The sequence below is a fragment of the Oncorhynchus gorbuscha genome, linkage group LG21, assembly GCF_021184085.1.
Source record: "Oncorhynchus gorbuscha isolate QuinsamMale2020 ecotype Even-year linkage group LG21, OgorEven_v1.0, whole genome shotgun sequence".
NCBI classification, from domain to species: Eukaryota; Metazoa; Chordata; class Actinopteri; order Salmoniformes; family Salmonidae; genus Oncorhynchus; species Oncorhynchus gorbuscha.
Window position 1 is genome coordinate 56,085,232 of NC_060193.1, and position 19,011 is coordinate 56,104,242.

Sequence of the window (19,011 nt, forward strand, 5' to 3'; positions counted from 1 at the left end):
TGTACTTCTTCCACCACTGGCATTATACACTGCTCAAAAAAATAAAGGGAACACTTAAACAACACAATGTAACTCCAAGTCAATCACACTTCTGTGAAATCAAACTGTCCACTTAGGAATCAACACTGATTGACAATAAATGTCACATGCTGTTGTGCAAATGGAATAGACAACAGGTGGAAATTCTAGGCAATTAGCAAGACACCCCCAATAAAGGAGTGGTTCTGCAGGTGGTGACCACAGACCACTTCTCAGTTCCTGGTTGATGTTTTGGTCACTTTTGAATGCTGGCGGTGCTTTCACTCTAGTGGTAGCATGAGAAGGAGTCTACAACCCACACAAGTGGCTCAGGTAATGCAGCTCATCCAGGATGGCACATCAATGCGAGCTGTGGCAAGAAGGTTTGCTGTGTCTGTCAGCGTAGTGTCCAGAGCATGGAGACGCTACCAGGAGATAGGCCAGTACATCAGGAGACGTGGAGGAGGCCGTAGGAGGGCAACCACCCAGCAGCAGGACCGCTACCTCCGCCTTTGTGCAAGGAGGAGCACTGCCAGAGCCCTGCAAAATGACCTCCAGCAGGCCACAAATGTGCATGTGTCTGCTCAAACGGTCAGACCCCTTGTGAGACCATATGCTGGTGCGGTTGGCCCTGGGTTCCTCCTAATGCAAGACGATGCTAGACCTTATGTGGCTGGAGTGTGTCAGCAGTTCCTGCAAGAGTAAGGCATTGATGCTATGGACTGGCCCGCCCGTTCCCCAGACCTGAATCCAATTGAGCACATCTGGGACATCATGACCCGCTCCATCCACCAATGCCACGTTGCACCACAGACTGTCCAGGAGTTGGCGGATGCTTTAGTCCAGGTCTGGGAGGAGATCCCTCAGGAGAACATCCGCCACCTCATCAGGAGCATGCCCAGGCGTTGTAGGGAGGTCATACAGGCACGTGGAGGCCACACACTACGGAGCCTCATTTTGACTTGTTTTAAGGACATTACATCAAAGTTGGATCAGCCTGTAGTGTAGTTTTCCACTTTAATTTTGAGTGCGACTCCAAATCCAGACCTCCATGGGTTGATACATTTGATTTCCATTGATAATTTGTGTGATTTTGTCAGCACATTCAACTATGTAAAGAAAAAAGTATTTAATAAGAATATTTCATTCATTCAGATCTAGGATGTGTTATTTTAGTGTTCCCTTTGTTTTTAAGCAGTGTACATTGTTGCGACTGCCCTTGTCTATCGGTTTTGTAGACCCCAGGAAGAGTAGCTGCTGCTTCTGCAAAAACTAAATGGGGATCCAAATAAACAGTGAGCATTTGCCATGATTCTCAGTTAACCTAGTGAGAAAACAAGAGACCAAACAGCTAAATGGATTTCAACTCATTTTCTTTAATATGCACAAGAGTTGAAAGGAACATTGTGAGCCACCTTAAAGAGATATGGATTCTAAAATGTATAAAAAGTAAGACAGAGGCCAAAATGCTATCTGTTGCTTTTTCGTCTTTAGTACATGTTTCGTTAGCAAGTAAAAATCTTGCCCAAAAGCATAAGCTTGTATCAGTTGCTGATACAAGACAAAAATTCCATTCTTTAAAGTGGCTCTCATTCTATGTCTCTAGAATCTAGATCAATGACTGTACACCAGCTAGACTTTGTTCATCGGTTGTGAATGGCTAGTCCAAAAAGGCGTGGGCCGCTCCCCTGAAATAATCCCCATTCCTTCTCAGTAGTTAGCAGCCAAAACATAACTACATTAGTCCAAATGTAATTTTTTTTTTTTCCGGTCCCTTCACAAATAAATGCTGGAGGGAAATCAAGACAAAAGTCCAGTTCACAAGATAATTTTCAATCAAGTCATCGATCACGTTTAAAAACAAAAGTTCCCTGTTAATCTTTCAACTGTAAAAACATTACAGCTTCGCAAAGTGAACCGATTGATGGATGACTGGCAAAATGCAGCTGCTTTGTACAGACCAAACTTCAGACAGTTGGGGAAATACTCTTAAATTGTAGAATTAGATGTAGCATATAGAAGAGAAAAATATGGAACAACTGTATGGTCAATGGACCATTGCAATGCAACCATAGCTTTGACTTATTGAAGCAAACATTGCTTTCCACACACAGTAAGCAGAGGGAGGGGTGACTGAAGTGTGCATAAGACTGAATAGAAACTGCAGATGTGGAATCTACACAGATGAAATCAGTGTTCCATCGTCTTTCTCTGTCCCTCTACCAATAGATCTATCCAAAATATTTCCTCAAATTCTTGAGTCATTAAATTCAATGTCCGACGATATGTCTCCCCTGCAAGAGGAGATGGATGTCTTTTGGAAAAGCCCAGTTGAAGCCTGGTTTAAGGCTTATGTTGTTGAGGGGTTTCTCATTAGAACCTGGTAAGAGGGACTGATCCAAAACCCAGTTTAGAGGTTCTGAGGAGAGGTGCGTTTGGTTCCAGCTCAACTCAACTCCACTCCCCTTCCCCCTCCTTTCAACCCAAAAACCTTTCCATCAGCAAGCCATCCATAGATCAATGCTACAAAGTCTTCCTTGTTATTAATTTCAGAATTTCCCTGTTGCATAATTTTAAATATATATTTTTTGTACTGTAAATCCATTGTTTTTCATGATGATTTCACAACTAAAAGGAAAAATATTATAGTGGTGGGTGGTTGTTGAAATCTGTTCAGTCCACTTGGGAATATGTCGACTGCTCACTTCTCTACCCTCTGAGAAGGGTTGAGAGCATTCATTCTCAGGGTTCTGTTCCAAAAAAAACTGTAGTTCAATGAGGACTGAATAATTAACAGCCCTTTGATGAGGTCATCAATTAGAATGTTTAACAAAGGACAGCCTAGATGCTGTCCGTACTCCTCAAGAGTCAATTAACTCGGAGGTTGAGTGTCTTCAGTCGCTGTGTCCAACGTGCTCTGATCCCAGACCATGAGACCAGACTCCAGAGAAGAGCACGCCTTTAAATGAGACCATTCCTCTTCTTTGCTGATATGATGATTGGTAGAACAAGATCATTGGTCCATGCACACAGACGACTTCAGTCTCTTCAGTGTGTATGTGTGAACGTGTCTGAGTAAGAGGATAATAGCAACTTTTTGGCAACTGCAGGAATGACGGACGAGGCGTTTTCTCTTTCTGGAACATTTATAAGCATCGCTGTGAGATGCTTGAAAAGAGATGGATAACAATGATCCTTCCTTCAGTGCTTGAACTGTTGTTAGTGAGTCAGTGATTGATGTTGGGAAGGAGGTGACTTGAGGGTTCAGAGCAGCTAGAGAGTTAGACCTACTAGGTGGCCGTTTGCCTTTAAAACTTGAACTCCTTTGCTTGCAGGTTGGTGGCGGGGTCAAAGTTGAATGTTCCGCCCTGAGTGGCTTCGGGGATCAAGCTGGGATCCTCGTCAATCTAAAAAGAGAGAAGGAAAATAAATGGATCAGGGTGGTGCCATAGATGAACAAACACACAGAGTGGAGACTAGATTCACTGTCACTACACAAAACATAGGTCAATTTTTCATTAGATTTTATATAGAATTTTGTAGCAAGGCCTATAGCCGATTCCTCCGTCTTACCCCATTGACAGAGGAAGTGGAGGAAAAAGGCCCTGCGTTTCTGTAGCACACATCCTACACCCAGCACAGCACTGTCAGGACAGCGCTGGGTTCTAACGGTGTGCAAACTGTAGGGCTTCTGTCAGAGCAGAGGTACTCACATCGTCTCCTGAGAAGTACTGGTCGATGATCTCGAAGGCTAGTTTGTAGATATCCTCGTTTTCATGCTGCTGAAGGTTCTCGATCTTCTCTAGACCTGATGGGCAGAGGGAAATTAACATGAAAGTCCATCGCAGTGAATCAATCTAGAATGTGTGCTTCACAATAGCAACACTACACTGTCATACAATGGCAACATGGTGAACTGACACACAAGCACTCCCCCCTCTAACCCACACACTGACCTCCACACTCCTCTATGATCTCAGCGATGGTGCTGGCCTCGTCCCCGGCCATGATGAGGACGTTCTTGAGGCCGTCTAGGACCACTTGAACCACCTGGGAGTCCTTCACAGACAGCAGGCTGCAGAACGGAGGAACCACATTCTGCTGCACCAGGTACTCTACCTATGGGGTCGGGTAGAACATAGCAGATCAGCCTATCAGGGCCTTGCTTTGCCTACAGATGGGTAACCTTAACCAGCCAATCAGGACCATACAAAATGCAACGCTGTATGGATTGGGTATTGATGTAAACAGCCCTGGTAGAACATACCTGATCTTTTCTTCCACTTATTGTCAAGTTGCTGATTGCCCAGGCTGCCTCCTTCTGTGTGCCAAAGTCTCCCTGCAGACAAACACAGAGAGAGGTTGTCAGTGGTTAGGGTAGTGTTCCATACAGATCTCCACAAGAATATAGGGGCTACATAATGCTTCGTAGGGCTACATAAGGGCTCAGCGACTCACCTTAGCCAGCTGGTGGATGATCATGGGCAGCAGGCCAGCGTCGATGACGGCCTGCACCTGCTGCTGGTTGCCTGCTGTGATGTTGGACAGGAACCACACGGCCTCCTAGTGGGCGGGAGGGATACACACACACACAGGAAGCCATTCAGCTGAGAGAAACCCACAGACACGCACACCATGGACCACATGAGTACGACTGAGACCGTTACACAGAGGTATAGATACTGTTGGAAATAAACGACACTGGGGTCCATCCCATTTCAACGCTACAGGACTTAGTTACAGCAAAACAAACATATGCCACCAATAGCATCTAAAAGTGTGCCTGTTACCTTGTTGATCTTCTCCTTGGGGTGTGTGAGCAGGTTGGGGAAGTGCGAGAGGACGTCACAGTTGAGCACCACCTGCGTCTGCTCGTCTGTCCCCGTCACAATGTTCCCCACTGCCCTCAGAGCTGCAGTCTACAGGATATGACATAATGCATGGTTAATGACGTCACAGGAAGTCAGATCAGAGTAGGGGCGACTTAACCCTACTTAGGGATGTGACTCATGAAATCTTGTCAGCCGGTGATTGTCAAGCAAATAAACTGTCATTCACACGGTAATTGACAGTTAACATAAACACGTTTAGCATCTCCTGGCTTCCACACAGCCTACAAGTCACTGATGCAGACCGTAGGAACATCTAATAAATCCATGTAATATAGCCTACACCCTCACAATAAATCCACTATTTATTTTAGACAGCTCTAAAGAAAATGTAGTCTATTTCAGAAGAACAGAATAGCATACCGAGTTTCCTTATGATAGGTCCTGACCTGGCTATGCCATATGGCTGTGGGCTACACTAGTTTAGCAGACAAGATTTACTTAGAATTCCATGGCATTATTTTATAGTATGAAGAATACAACTGAACATAGCAAAATTAAATAAAGGATATTTTCTCCAAACAATTTAAGAAGTTTGCAAATGCGACTATTCTGTGTTGAACAGTTAAAACAGGTACTCCTATATGTTTAATTGAGTTATTTATGCAACTTTAGTTGATACACCAACATTGGGAATGTTTTCATTCAGGCTGCATGATGCGACTAATGATGATTTGAATAAAGACTCATGAATGGCATGAGCACTGTTTCTGGTGCAGGCTGCACACCATCATTCTCTCATTCACAAGCACTTGATAATATTCTCAACATGCCTCAAATTTCCCAGCGGCATCCCCTTAATCCCCTAAAAAAAATCTATGCCTTTTGCCACTAAAGTGGCCGTTGGGCTAAATATAATAATTATAATTCCTTTCTCCCGGCTGCCGTGCTCCAAAGCATCTCTTACGTGGTTCTCTCATATTTCAATTCTTATTAATAAGCCGATGCAGGTCACGTGATCAGGTCCTTCTCGCAGGCGTCTCAGCTAAGAAGTAGGCTACAAGTGAAGACACATGCGTGTCGCTCATATATCACTCACAACTGATAGGCTATTGTCACCCATCAGACTATTCTTGATTTAATGCTGTCTCGGAACAGGTGTAGGGAGGGAAAAAAATAATGCGATCTATGCACTTATATAGTGAATGGAGGACGCTGTGGTTTATTTTCATACCAGCCAGTAGGCTATACTCCTGTTGTAAATATAAGCAATGTGCTTAATATTAGGAAAGTTTAAAAATTAAAAATAGTAGGCCTAGCCAATAGAAAGCTGATGGGATCCTCCTCTTTTTAATAATAGCCTATTAAAATTTTGCGCAACATGAGCGCTCATGAAGTGTTTGATTAGATTTTCAAATACATTTGCATTGATTTCAGAGTGATTAGAGGGACAATAGAGTGCTGAGTGCCAGGCAGTTAGCAAGTTTGGTAGGCTACTAATGACCATCAGCAGCAGCATCAAAGCTATAGAAGCCTAGTTACCCTGACTAAACGGTCACTTGGCATTTGACTGTGGACATGACTCATGACCATTGATGTGGCCATAATACGGTCACAGTAACAGCCCTAATCCTACTTCCAATCAGGGGAAAGGAAGCAAACATACCTGAACTTTGACCTCTTGGTGGCTGAGCAGGGGGACGAGGAAGGGAACAACCCCCGAGTCGATGACCATCTGGATCTGTTCGTTCCCTCCATCTGTGAGATAGGACAAGGCCCACACTGTATCCACTAGGATCTGACCACAGAGAGAGGACAGAGTTAGAACCAGGGAATTTCCATAGGGAATGGCAAAGCAACTAGCTTTGCTGTTGTGATAGTAGGGTGATACTTACATTTATATCAGTGTGGTATATCAATACACAGAGAGCAGGTAGAATCTGGAAGAGGAGGAGAGGAGAGAGAGTCAGGCATAATGATTGGAGGCCTACAATGAAGCTACTATTGAGCAGATCAACAGACAGGACCCAGGGTGTTTTCTGTTTCAGCAGGCAGACACTGCAGACCTCCAGGACCAGGCTAGATGGTTGGGAACAGGGAAGCAGAATGCTAGGCAGCACCCAAAGTCCCAAAGTCCCAGACCACTTTCCCTAATCAAACCCCCCATGGTCTGATTGTCCTCAGAGCCAAACACATGGAACACAGCCAGAGCTGTTGGGCAAAGGGTTCAGCTTATATTGACGACACAAACATCTATGTGAAGATCATAAATCAGTCAGATTGGCCTCCCGAGTGGCGCAGCATCGCAGTGCTTGGGGCGGCAGCGTAGCCTAGTGGTTAGAGCGTTGGACTAGTAACCGGAAGGTTGCGAGTTCAAACCCCCGAGCTGACATGGTACAAATCTGTCGTTCTGCCCCTGAACAGGCAGTTAACCCACTGTTCCCAGGCCGTCATTGAAAATAAGAATATGTTCTTAACTGACTTGCCTGGTTAAATCAAAGGTAAAATCACTACAGACCCGGGTTCAATTCCAGGCTGTGTCACAACCGGCCGTGACCAGGACTCCCTTAGGGCGGCGCACAATTGGCCCAGTGTCGTCAGCGTTAGGGGGGGGTTTGGCCGGGGGGGGCTTTACTTGGATCATCGCGTTAAAGCGACTCGTGGCGGGCCGGGCGCCTGCAGGCTGACTTCGGTCGTCAGCTGGACGGTGTTTCCTCCAACACATTGGTGCAGCTGGCTTCCGGGTTAAGAGGACGGGTGTTAAGAAGCGAGGTTTGGCAGGTCATATTTCGGAAGACGCATGACACAACCATCGCCTCTCCCGAGCCCGTTGCAGCGATGAGACAAGATCGTAATTGGATATCAACGAAATTCAGTTAGATTGAATGTCTGTCTTACCTCCTGTACGGTCTCCATGGGGGGCGGTGGGTCCTTGTTGCGGCAGAGGTTGACGATGACCCAGGTGACGTTGCGGAGGAAGGTGATGGGGATGGAGGGGTTAATAAACGACAGCAGGGGCTTGACCACGCCCAGGGAGATTACGTAATCCCTGCACTGCGGTCCATCGCCTGCACGGGAAGAACACAGGTGTCATTGACTGGCATCGGCCAGTGTGTGTGTGTATGCATGTGTGTGAGCCATCACTCACCGATGATGTTGCCTAGCGCCCACACAGCCTGTTCACATACGTTCTGGTGAGGAGATTGTAGCAGCCGCAGAAATAGAGGCACAGCATCTGGACATGTAGAGAGAAAGGCAGACTCATATGTTAGACAACATTGTAGACAACAGACAGAGACATCAGTTAGAGACAGGTAGAGAAAGAGACATAGGTTAGACAGAGTTAGAGTGAGGGTCTGGCAGACAAGAGACAGAGAGATGGGGAAGACAGTTGAGAACAGGTGTATCTATACCAGGAACCAGATGGATAGATTGCCTCAAATAGACCGGTCCATTATGTATGCCTGATGGGTCAGTTTGAAACTGGGCCACAGAAGAACTAGAAACTACTTACTAGATTTGACCACAGCTTGAGTCTGTTGTGACGTCCCTGATGCTATGTTGGTCAACGCCCAGGCAGCCTCAAACTGGAGAGAGGGACTGGGGAAGAGGAGAGAGTAAATGAGGCTGGCTATATGAAGAGACAAACAGAAGCTGTCCCCAGACAACAAAACACAACCAATAAGCCCATCACAGCACATGGCTACTGATCAACAATCCATATCAACCTGCATCACCACTAACCCCCACCCCTGTCTAATATATATATATATATGGTCCAATTTTTCAGTTTTCGATTTGTTAAAAAAGTTTGAAATATCCAATAAATGTCGTTCCACTTCATGATTGTGTCCCACTTGTTGATTCTTCACAAAAAAAATACAGTTTTATATGTTTATGTTTGAAGCCTGAAATGTGGCAAAAGGTCGCAAAGTTCAAGGGGGACGAATACTTTCGCAAGGCACTGTAAATATACACACACACACACAAAAGTTTAGGGTCACTTAGAAATTCCCTTGTTTTTGAAACAAAAGCACATTTTTGTCCATTAAAATAACATCAAATTGATCTGAAATGCAGTGTAGACCTTATTAATGTTGTAAATGACTATTGTAGCTGGAGAAGGCAGATTTTTAATTAAATATATACATTGATGTACAGAGGCCCATTGTCAGCAACCATCACTCCTGTGTTCCAATGGCACGTTGTGTTAGTGCAAGGAGTGGGAGGCCCCGGTGCAGAACTGAGCAAGAGGACAAGTACATTCGTGTCTAGTTTGAGAAAGACACCCCCACAAGTCCTCAACTGGCAGCTTCATTAAATTGTACCTCTAGGTTAGCTAGCCAGCTATTGTCGTTCTTTTAACGCAACGTAACGTAAACAACACTACTAGCTAGCCAGCTAGCCCCCGAACAGCAGCACTGTAGAAACTATTACACTCAACGGAACGACTTGATTAGTGTAGTGTCAACAACGCACCCACTGCCAGCTAGCCTACTTCAGCAGTACTGTATCATTTTAATCATTTTAGTCAATAAGATTCTTGCTACGTAGCTTAACTTTCTGAACATTCGAGACGTGTAGTCCACTTGTCATTCCAATCTCCTTTGCATTAGCGTAGCCTCTTCTGTAGCCTGTCAACTATGTGTCTGTTTATCCCTGTTCTCTCCTCTCTGCACAGACCATACAAACGCTCCACACCGCGTGGCCGCGGCCACCCTAATCTGGTGGTCCCAGCGCGCACGACCCACGTGGAGTTCCAGGTCTCCGGTAGCCTCTGGAACTGCCGATCTGCGGTCAACAAAGCAGAGTTCATCTCAGCCTATGCCTCCCTCCAGTCCCTCGACTTCTTGGCACTAACGGAAACATGGATCACCACAGACAACACTGCTACTCCTACTGCTCTCTCTTCGTCCGCCCACGTGTTCTCGCACACCCAGAGAGCTTCTGGTCAGCGGGGTGGTGGCACCGGGATCCTCATCTCTCCCAAGTGGTCATTCTCTCTTTCTCCCCTTACCCATCTGTCTATCGCCTCCTTTGAATTCCATGCTGTCACAGTTACCAGCCCTTTCAAGCTTAACATCCTTATCATTTATCGCCCTCCAGGTTCCCTCTGAGAGTTCATCAATGAGCTTGATGCCTTGATAAGCTCCTTTCCTGAGGACGGCTCACCTCTCACAGTTCTGGGCGACTTTAACCTCCCCACGTCTACCTTTGACTCATTCCTCACTGCCTCCTTTCCACTCCTCTCCTCTTTTGACCTCACCCTCTCACCTTCCCCCCCTACTCACAAGGCAGGCAATACGCTCGACCTCATCTTTACTAGATGCTGTTCTTCCACTAACCTCATTGCAACTCCCCTCCAAGTCTCCGACCACTACCTTGTATCCTTTTCCCTCTCGCTCTCATCCAACACCTCCCACACTGCCCCTACTCGGATGGTATCGCGCCGTCCCAACCTTCGCTCTCTCTCCCCCGCTACTCTCTCCTCTTCCATCCTATCATCTCTTCCCTCCGCTCAAACCTTCTCCAACCTATCTCCTGATTCTGCCTCCTCAACCCTCCTCTCCTCCCTCTCTGCATCCTTTGACTCTCTATGTCCCCTATCCTCCAGGCTGGCTCGGTCCTCCCCTCCCGCTCCGTGGCTCGATGACTCATTGCGAGCTCACAGAACAGGCCTCCGGGCAGCCGAGCGGAAATGGAGGAAAACTCGCCTCCCTGCGGACCTGGCATCCTTTCACTCCCTCCTCTCTACATTTTCCTCCTCCGTCTCTGCTGCTAAAGCCACTTTCTACCACGCTAAATTCCAAGCATCTGCCTCTAACCCTAGGAAGCTCTTTGCCACCTTCTCCTCCCTCCTGAATCCTCCTCCCCCCCTCCTCCCTCTCTGCAGACGACTTCGTCAACCATTTTGAAAAGAAGGTCGACAACATCCGATCCTCGTTTGCTAAGTCAAACGACACCGCTGGTTCTGCTCACACTGCCCTACCCTGTGCTCTGACCTCTTTCTCCCCTCTCTCCAGATGAAATCTCGCGTCTTGTGACGGCCGGCCGCCCAACAACCTGCCCGCTTGACCCTATCCCCTCCCCTCTTCTCCAGACCATTTCCGGAGACCTTCTCCCTTACCTCACCTCGCTCATCAACTCATCATCACTGACCGCTGGCTACGTCCCTTCCGTCTTCAAGAGAGCGAGAGTTGCACCCCTTCTGAAAAAACCTACACTCGATCCCTCCGATGTCAACAATTACAGACCAGTATCCCTTCTTTCTTTTCTCTCCAAAACTCTTGAACGTGCCGTCCTTGGCCAGCTCTCCCGCTATCTCTCTCTGAATGACCTTCTTAATCCAAATCAGTCAGGTTTCAAGACTAGTCATTCAACTGAGACTGCTCTCCTCTGTATCACGGAGGCGCTCCGCACTGCTAAAGCTAACTCTCTCTCCTCTGCTCTCATCCTTCTAGATCTATCGGCTGCCTTCGATACTGTGAACCATCAGATCCTCCTCTCCACCCTCTCCGAGTTGGGCATCTCCGGCGCGGCCCACGCTTGGATTGCATCCTACCTGACAGGTCGCTCCTACCAGGTGGCGTGGCGAGAATCTGTCTCCTCACCACGCGCTCTCAACACTGGTGTCCCCCAGGGCTCTGTGCTAGGCCCTCTCCTATTCTCGCTATACACCAAGTCACTTGGCTCTGTCATAACCTCACATGGTCTCTCCTATTATTGCTATGCAGACGACACACAACTAATCTTCTCCTTTCCCCCTTCTGACGACCAGGTGGCGAATCGCATCTCTGCATGTCTGGCAGACATATCAGTGTGGATGACGGATCACCACCTCAAGCTGAACCTCGGCAAGACGGAGCTGCTCTTCCTCCCGGGGAAGGACTGCCCGTTCCATGATCTCGCCATCACGGTTGACAACTCCATTGTGTCCTCCTCCCAGAGCGCTAAGAACCTTTGTGTGATCCTGGACAACACCCTGTCGTTCTCAACCAACATCAAGGCGGTGGCCCGTTCCTGTAGGTTCATGCTCTACAACATCCGCAGAGTACGACCCTGCCTCACACAGGAAGCGGCGCAGGTCCTAATCCAGGCACTTGTCATCTCCCGTCTGGATTACTGCAACTCGCTGTTGGCTGGGCTCCCTGCCTGTGCCATTAAACCCCTTCAACTCATCCAGAACGCCGCAGCCCGTCTGGTGTTCAACCTTCCCAAGTTCTCTCACGTCACCCCGCTCCTCCGTTCTCTCCACTGGCTTCCAGTTGAAGCTCGCATCCGCTACAAGACCATGGTGCTTGCCTACGGAGCTGTGAGGGGAACGGCACGTCAGTACCTCCAGGCTCTGATCAGGCCCTACACCCAAACAAGGGCACTGCGTTCATCCACCTCTGGCCTGCTCGCCTCCCTACCACTGAGGAAGTACAGCTCCCGCTCAGCCCAGTCAAAGCTGTTCGCTGCTCTGGCCCCCCAATGGTGGAACAAACTCCCTCACAACGCCAGGACAGCGGAGTCAATCACCACCTTCCGGAGACACCTGAAACCCCACCTCTTTAAGGAATACCTAGGATAGGATAAGTATCCCCCCCCTTTAAGATTTAGATGCACTATTGTAAAGTGACTGTTCCACTGGATGTCATAAGGTGAATGCACCAATTTGTAAGTCGCTCTGGATAAGAGCGTCTGCTAAATGACTTAAATGTAATGTAAATGTAAAACACCAGTCTCAACGTCAACAGTGAAGAGGCGACTCCGGGATGCTGGCCTTCTAGGCAGAGGTCCTCTGTCCAATGTCTGTGTTCTTTTGCCCATCTTAATATTTAATTTTTATTGGCCAGTCTGAGATATGGCTTTTTCTTTGAAACTCTGCCTAGAAGGCCAGCATCCCGGAGTCGCCTCTTCACTGTTGATGTTGAGACTGGTGTTTTGTGGGCACTATTTAATGAAGCTGCCAGTTGAGGACTTGTGAGGCGTCTGTTTCTCAAACTAGACACGAACGTACTTTTCCTCTTGCTCGGTTGTGACCCGGGGCCTCCCACTCCTCTTTATCAAACACACAAATGCTGATGCTCCAGATACTCACCTAGTCTAAAGAAGGACAGTTGTATTGCTTCTTTAATCAAAACAACAGTTTTCAGCTGTGCTAACAATTGCAAAAGGGTTTTTTAATGATCAATTAGAATTTTAAAGTGATAATCCAAGTTTAGCTAACACAACGTGCAATTGGAACACAGGAGTGATGGTTGCTGATAATAGGCCTCTGTACGCCCATGTAAATATTACATTAAACATCTGCCATTTCCAGCTACAATAGTCATTTACAACATTAACAATGTCTACACTACATTTCTGATCAATTTGATGACATTTTAATGGACAAAAAAATTAGCTTTTCTTTCAAAACAAGTATATTTCTAAGTGACCCCAAACTTCTGAACGGTCGTGTGTGTGTGTATATATATATATATATATCTATCTATAGTTGCCTCAAAGCTCCTGCTTCCATCACCCAACCTCCCCTTTTTACACAACACATACATCCCCCCATGTCTCCAGCAGCCCTGTGCCTGTCCAAGCGTGACACCCCACCCTGCACATTAAGCCCTGCCCCCCCATCTCATCCCACCCACCAGTCCATGTCCAGGGGAGTCCCCCCTAATCGCTCCCCACCCCCATCACTGAAGAGACAGAGCTGTCAGCTGTGGGGCAGCACTAGTGCAGCAGAGCAGAACACACACTTTCTCTCCTATCCGTCTGTGTCTGCAGCCTGCTACAGTGTTCACATCAGCCCAGCCATGCGGAGGAGTGGGAGGGCACACCAGTAGCCCCAGAGCATGACAGAGAATGTAGAGAGAGACAATGGAGAGAGAGAATGGAGAGTGAGCAGTCTGACACATATGGGGCTAGTCTACCCACTCATTCACGCTCCGGTTTTCAGCCTTCTCTCCTTTCTCACTTCTCCAACTTTTGAATGGGGGCATCACACAGAATTAACACAGGGGCAATTTACCGCCCCATCTTTTAATTACTCTTCCATGGCAAATGTGCCCCATGACCCATACAGTCTATTCCTCCCCCACATGAAGCAGACTTACTTGTCGTCCCTCTCTAGGCATTTGACCAGGATGGGCAGGATGCCGGATTTAATCAAGTCGTCGATGGGGGGGTTTCTGTCACTGGACAGGAGTTTTCTGGCTGCCTGCACGGCACTGAGCTGGATGAGTCCGTTGTCACTGACAGCATTCTGACAGGAAGGAGAGCGAGAACACGAGGTTAGCTCCAACAGCTCAAGGTGTATGTACGGGATGGGTCTCCACAACACTGACAGAATGCAGGCTTACCTGTAAGATGGCTTCCAGTGTTACATTTTGCTGCAAAACAAAAACTAGAGTCGTGAGATTTGCTGTAGCTACGCGTTTACATGGTGCAAGGTTAGAGCTAGGAAACATATCCCTGTCATTCCTGAACTTGAAGTCGTAGTGTGAGAGAGAATGAGGATTGACTCACCCCTTTAAAGTCAGAGTCTATGTCTGAGTCTTCCAGGCTCTCCTCCTGTGGAACGTTCCTCTTCTTCAGAAGGTGCTCATCTCGTTTGTTCTGGGGGAAAAAAAATATATATATATTTTTTTTAAGTGTTGAGAATCCTAGAAGGAATATAGGAGTGAATGCTATTGGGAACATTCACCCACACAGCGAGGGAATAGATTCCCTGCTTGACTCCTACAGGCTAAGACTGCTCCCATAACCTCCCAGTGATGTTAGTGGCAGATAGCACGAGGGAGGAATGCATCCATCTCTGCACAGACGGTTCTCTTCTGCAGCACACATACTGCTATGTGAGAGAACTGCTGTGTCACTCATCCTACATTAGTGGTTTGCTCTTCTGTAAGGGTAGGACATGGCTTTTTAGCAGAAAAAAACTGAAGTTCTCTCACACTTGTTGTCAAATCATACAGGCCTACTGGAAATGTTTCTACAAAACTGCTGGTCAGCTCAGACTTCCTGAAACACTTCTGCAAGCCGCATTCGGAGGACATGTTGGGGCCTTAGTGCAAAGACCAAGGGCTCAGAGTAGAGCTGGGCAATATGGACAAAAATCCATACCGCGCTAAATTGTCTGAATTGATGCAATCATGATAAGTTTGGAACATTGATGTGCAGTGCAGTTTAAAATGATCCTTTAAACTACTAGTATGATGCTTGTACATTTTCTCAAATCACCCATTTTAGAAAATGTATTTGATTTCAAACTTCTCTTTTCTCTAATATAGGCTTCTTATCGTAATGAACGAAGTTCAGTTTGGCACCATCCCCTCTAATAGTCATGGTTCTACCCAGAGAAGCTGCTATAGAGTTATACATCCAGAGGAATGGTCATGGTTCTACCCAGAGCAGCTGCTATAGAGTCATACATCCAGAGGAATGGTCATGGTTCTACCCAGAGCAGCTGCTATAGAGTCATACATCCAGAGGAATGGTCATGGTTCTAACCAGAGCAGCTGCTATAGAGTTATACATCCAGAGGAATGGTCATGGTTCTACCCAGAGCAGCTGCTATAGAGTCATACATCCAGAGGAAATGGTCATGGTTCTACCCAGAGAAGCTGCTATAGAGTAATACGTCCAAGACAAGCCTGTGTGTCTGACGAACCTACTTAATGGCCCCTGGCCAGAGCTCTGTGCTTCCGCAGGCCAGGAGAGGGAAACCCTCCCCAAGGCTGAGGGGTAAGACCAGTCTGGCCTCTCTGACAGGGTGGGAGAGCGAGAGAGGGATGACCTATACAGCCAAGGCATCCTGACTCTTCAACAACAACCTGAGCATAAGAGGAGGGGGGGGGGGGTCCTCACACACACCTATTTACAAACTAAATGACTCCACAGATAGAACAGCCCATAAGGGGCAGGGGGTGTACCAGGCTGCTCTGTCTCAGCCAATTGGATAAACAGAGACTGCAACATTTCCTGTCAAAATAAAGGTGAATTAATTCTATAACCCTGCTTCCACCTAAGTCCCAGAGAGGCTTAACAGGCTGAAATAAGGGCTAGTATGTATCAATTATATGTACAGTTGTGCCACGCATACCAAAATAAGAGGTACATGACAGACACAGCAGAGCTGGAATGGCATCTGTGGAGTGGGCCAGGACACAAACAGAGACCAGAGTGGTGTGGTAGGGTGGGAGGTGAAGGGTGAAACTCAAGAGGATAGTGTGGAGATTTAGCCTTTCTAATTTCAGTGTGGGGAGGAGCAGAAGTAGGCTAATGGGTTAGTCCACTGGATGCAACTGAAGTATAAACAGTCAATAGAGATGCTGAGGCTCACCTTTCTCAGCTCCACTGTCACTTCATTGCGATGTCTTCGCATAGTCTGTAAGAGAGAGAGGAGCACAGTCAGAGATGAGCCTAACTACTGGAGCATTAAAAAGACAGCCCATACACTCAAACAAACCCCATGCAATGTTAGTCAATTGGAACTGGCTCCATTTTGTTTACAGACTGGGCTTTAGATTACAAGTGTACTGCTGCATGTTGGCAACTGGCGGCAGAGGATCATGTTAACTTGATTGCCAGTCGGGACATCCTGGTTCATATTACTAATGCTGTGTAACCTCCCTCATGCAAGCAATGATTCTGTTTACATTTATCCACCAAATCAACGGTGTGACCCGCTGCTGCTGGCAAAACCCTGCCCCTGATCTGACACCCTAACTCAAGGTTGCAGTAAAAACAGATGTGGTTCTGTATGTGTTTGAAACACTCCATCTATTGAAGACGGAACACAATGTTTTGTCAACACTGCCTTTTGTGGGAACTGTGTTTAGGGAGGATAGTGAATCAGCCATGAGAGAAAGCCTGAGAGTGGGTCAGCTGGCCAGCTGGGAGGAGGAAGTCAGAGACCTCTGAAACTCAACAACGATCGATCAAATCTATGGAATTCCAAGCATTTCTCTGGGACACTCATTCCATGCTGGGACAAGAGGGCAACTTCCTGTGAGAGGGAAGACTGCCTCAGCTCCTGGAGAACACACCAGAGGTCTTCAACCTTTCTTTACATTTGAATACTACTTATTCTGCATAGCCAATGTTGATTGTGGAGTATCCTGTTATATGTTGGGATTATTATTGTATTATATCAACGTCATACACAGCAGTCACTGTGGCCCTCTGTGGTGGTGTAGGTCAGAACTTGTGAAAGGGATACATTTTCTGTAGCCTACATCTTTTAACATTCATTGAAGTCTAAACACAGCCTAAATCTCACTGAAGATGCTGTGCGTGTCCTCTGATGCAGTAGAATTCAGCACTATAGGAGCAGGGTGAGTGTGTTGCCCTGGGGCACTTCTATAGATCTGATAGGTTACTGTGCCTAAAGGATAAGGGCTGTATCTGGACAAGGCTTTCATCTCTGACAACAAGTGATCCATTTCGTATTCTTGGCTTAGCTGCTGCAAGCTTATCAGCAGGGCTGGTGGGTCGTCAGACATGTGCAAGTCACACTGGCACTTGGCCCCAAAACAACCATGCCACACTTCTGTTTCCTCTTCGCTCAATATAGCACATACCAGATGGACAGTAATCCATCATGACCCCATCCGAGATTACTGTGTTTCTAATACATAAGAATATGGGATAGTCAACATGTTATGTCGTCCCAAAAGTGGAATATTTATGTTAAGGATGTGTGATCAATACAGATACAAGGTAAATGGCATGTCCCTTTGAATTAAATGTGTGGCCCTAATCATCGAGTACTGGGTTTTAATTTTACCTTTATTTAAATAGGCAAGTCAGTTAAGAACAAATTCTTATTTACAAAAGACTGCCTACCCCGACAATCGTGCACCGACCTATGAGTCTCCAAACACGGCAGGTTGTGATACAGCCTGGAATCGAACCAAGGTCTGTCGTGACGCCTCTAGCACTGAGAGACAGTGCCTTAGACCGCTGCGCCACTCTGGGGGGGTATTGAATCAGCATGGTGACAGTAGCATCATTAGCTTTAGTTCCAGATGTGCTATGGTGTTTATGGTGCAACTGCTCTAACTCACTGTTTGTTAAACACCCACCCTGCGGTCACTGGGACATTGAATTGCAAGCTGTTCATTCACGTATGAGTTAGTTAGCTGGGTATATTATTATAAACTGATTAATAACGCCGAATCTCAACTGTTGCAGCCGTAGAAGTTGAGTTGTGCTAGTGGTTTTGTAACAGTTAATGTGCATCATCCGCCCATTTTGACACATACAACTAGCTATAATTAGCTGGTTTGGTTAGCTGGTAAGCGTATCTAGCTCAGTTAAGTTACAGTGACTGACTTGCCAACTCGAAATATCAAATGTCATGCCCATGACCGACATAAAGATAGTTATTTGTCTGGTGCCTTTTACCAATTATAACTATTACTTTAATTTAGTTTATGCCAGAATAGTTCATTTCCAAAAATATGTTCCTCACAACCTAGCTAGCTGCTAGCAAGCACAGAGTTAGCAACTTTCCTGGCTAGCTAGCAGGCCTTGCGAAAGCCGCGCCCGCTCCGCATGATACACTTTAGTTAGTTAGTGAATGTGGATGATATCATAATCGGCGACACATTATAGAAAAAGATAACTTCAACACGGACGAACAATGAATACTGCAGCAACCAAACCGAATTGAGAACTAGGTAACCCCGAGTGTTCGCAAGCACTCGTTGCTAACGGCTAGTTAGCCAGCCAGCTAACGTTAGCCTAGCTAGATTCTCACCTCGACATCGCGTCCCTTGTTTTTGAAGCTCTTAATTCGGTGGTTATCCAAATCGGCGTTTTCTGCCATGGCTGTCTGTGTTCGGGATGTTTGGCTATCCTGCACTTGAAGCTCCGGAGGGAAAAGAGAAAACGTACTGCTGTTTTGCCGAAGGGTGGCTGGCCAGACGTGATACACCGCGATGGGATAATCTCGTCAGGGAGGAGCCACGGAATCCTGTCAATTGGGGGAGGAGGACCTATGGCTAGTATGTGTGCATCCCCTGGTGAACCCACTTCCTTGCAACATTGCTGCGCAATGTAACTAGTTGATACCCTGAAATTGCTGCAATATATCGTTTTTTTGTCTCCAAATGAAGATACTGTACATTATTACCAAACGACTCGCTAATCAACTATGCTATGGGTGGCTACTTTACAC

The 19,011-nt window shown here is 46.7% G+C and overlaps 1 protein-coding gene across 2 annotated transcripts; it reads right to left on the bottom strand.

Moving 5' to 3' along the window:
- Nucleotides 1-1,374: 1,374 nt before the first annotated feature.
- LOC124008168 (importin subunit alpha-4-like) lies at nucleotides 1,375-18,900 on the bottom strand. 2 transcript variants are annotated; one of them, XM_046319238.1, is made up of 16 exons: nucleotides 18,592-18,900; nucleotides 16,171-16,215; nucleotides 14,355-14,444; nucleotides 14,189-14,218; nucleotides 13,943-14,091; nucleotides 8,362-8,447; nucleotides 7,996-8,082; nucleotides 7,746-7,915; nucleotides 6,743-6,787; nucleotides 6,514-6,645; nucleotides 4,809-4,937; nucleotides 4,477-4,581; nucleotides 4,286-4,357; nucleotides 3,975-4,137; nucleotides 3,732-3,826; nucleotides 1,375-3,425 (listed from the first exon to the last, which is right to left on the bottom strand). In XM_046319238.1, exons 1-16 carry the CDS (start codon nucleotides 18,658-18,660, stop codon nucleotides 3,327-3,329), a joined length of 1,566 nt encoding a protein of 521 aa, XP_046175194.1. In that variant the 5' UTR covers nucleotides 18,661-18,900; the 3' UTR covers nucleotides 1,375-3,326. The 2 variants fall into 2 exon arrangements, with proteins under 2 accessions (XP_046175194.1, XP_046175192.1); XM_046319236.1 differs by having other exon boundaries at nucleotides 7,996-8,088; nucleotides 18,592-18,899.
- Between the last annotated feature and the right edge of the window lie 111 nt (nucleotides 18,901-19,011).

Bases quoted from the DNA above. Each gene is read 5' to 3' on its own strand.
- LOC124008168 (XM_046319236.1), bottom strand. From the start codon at position 18,660: ATGGCAGAAAACGCCGATTTGGATAACCACCGAATTAAGAGCTTCAAA. The intron at 14,445-16,170 runs GTGAGCCTCAGC...TTTTTCCCCCAG, and splicing joins TGACAGTGGAGCTGAGAAAG to AACAAACGAGATGAGCACCT. The intron at 4,358-4,476 runs GTGAGTCGCTGA...GTTTGTCTGCAG, and splicing joins TCATCCACCAGCTGGCTAAG to GGAGACTTTGGCACACAGAA.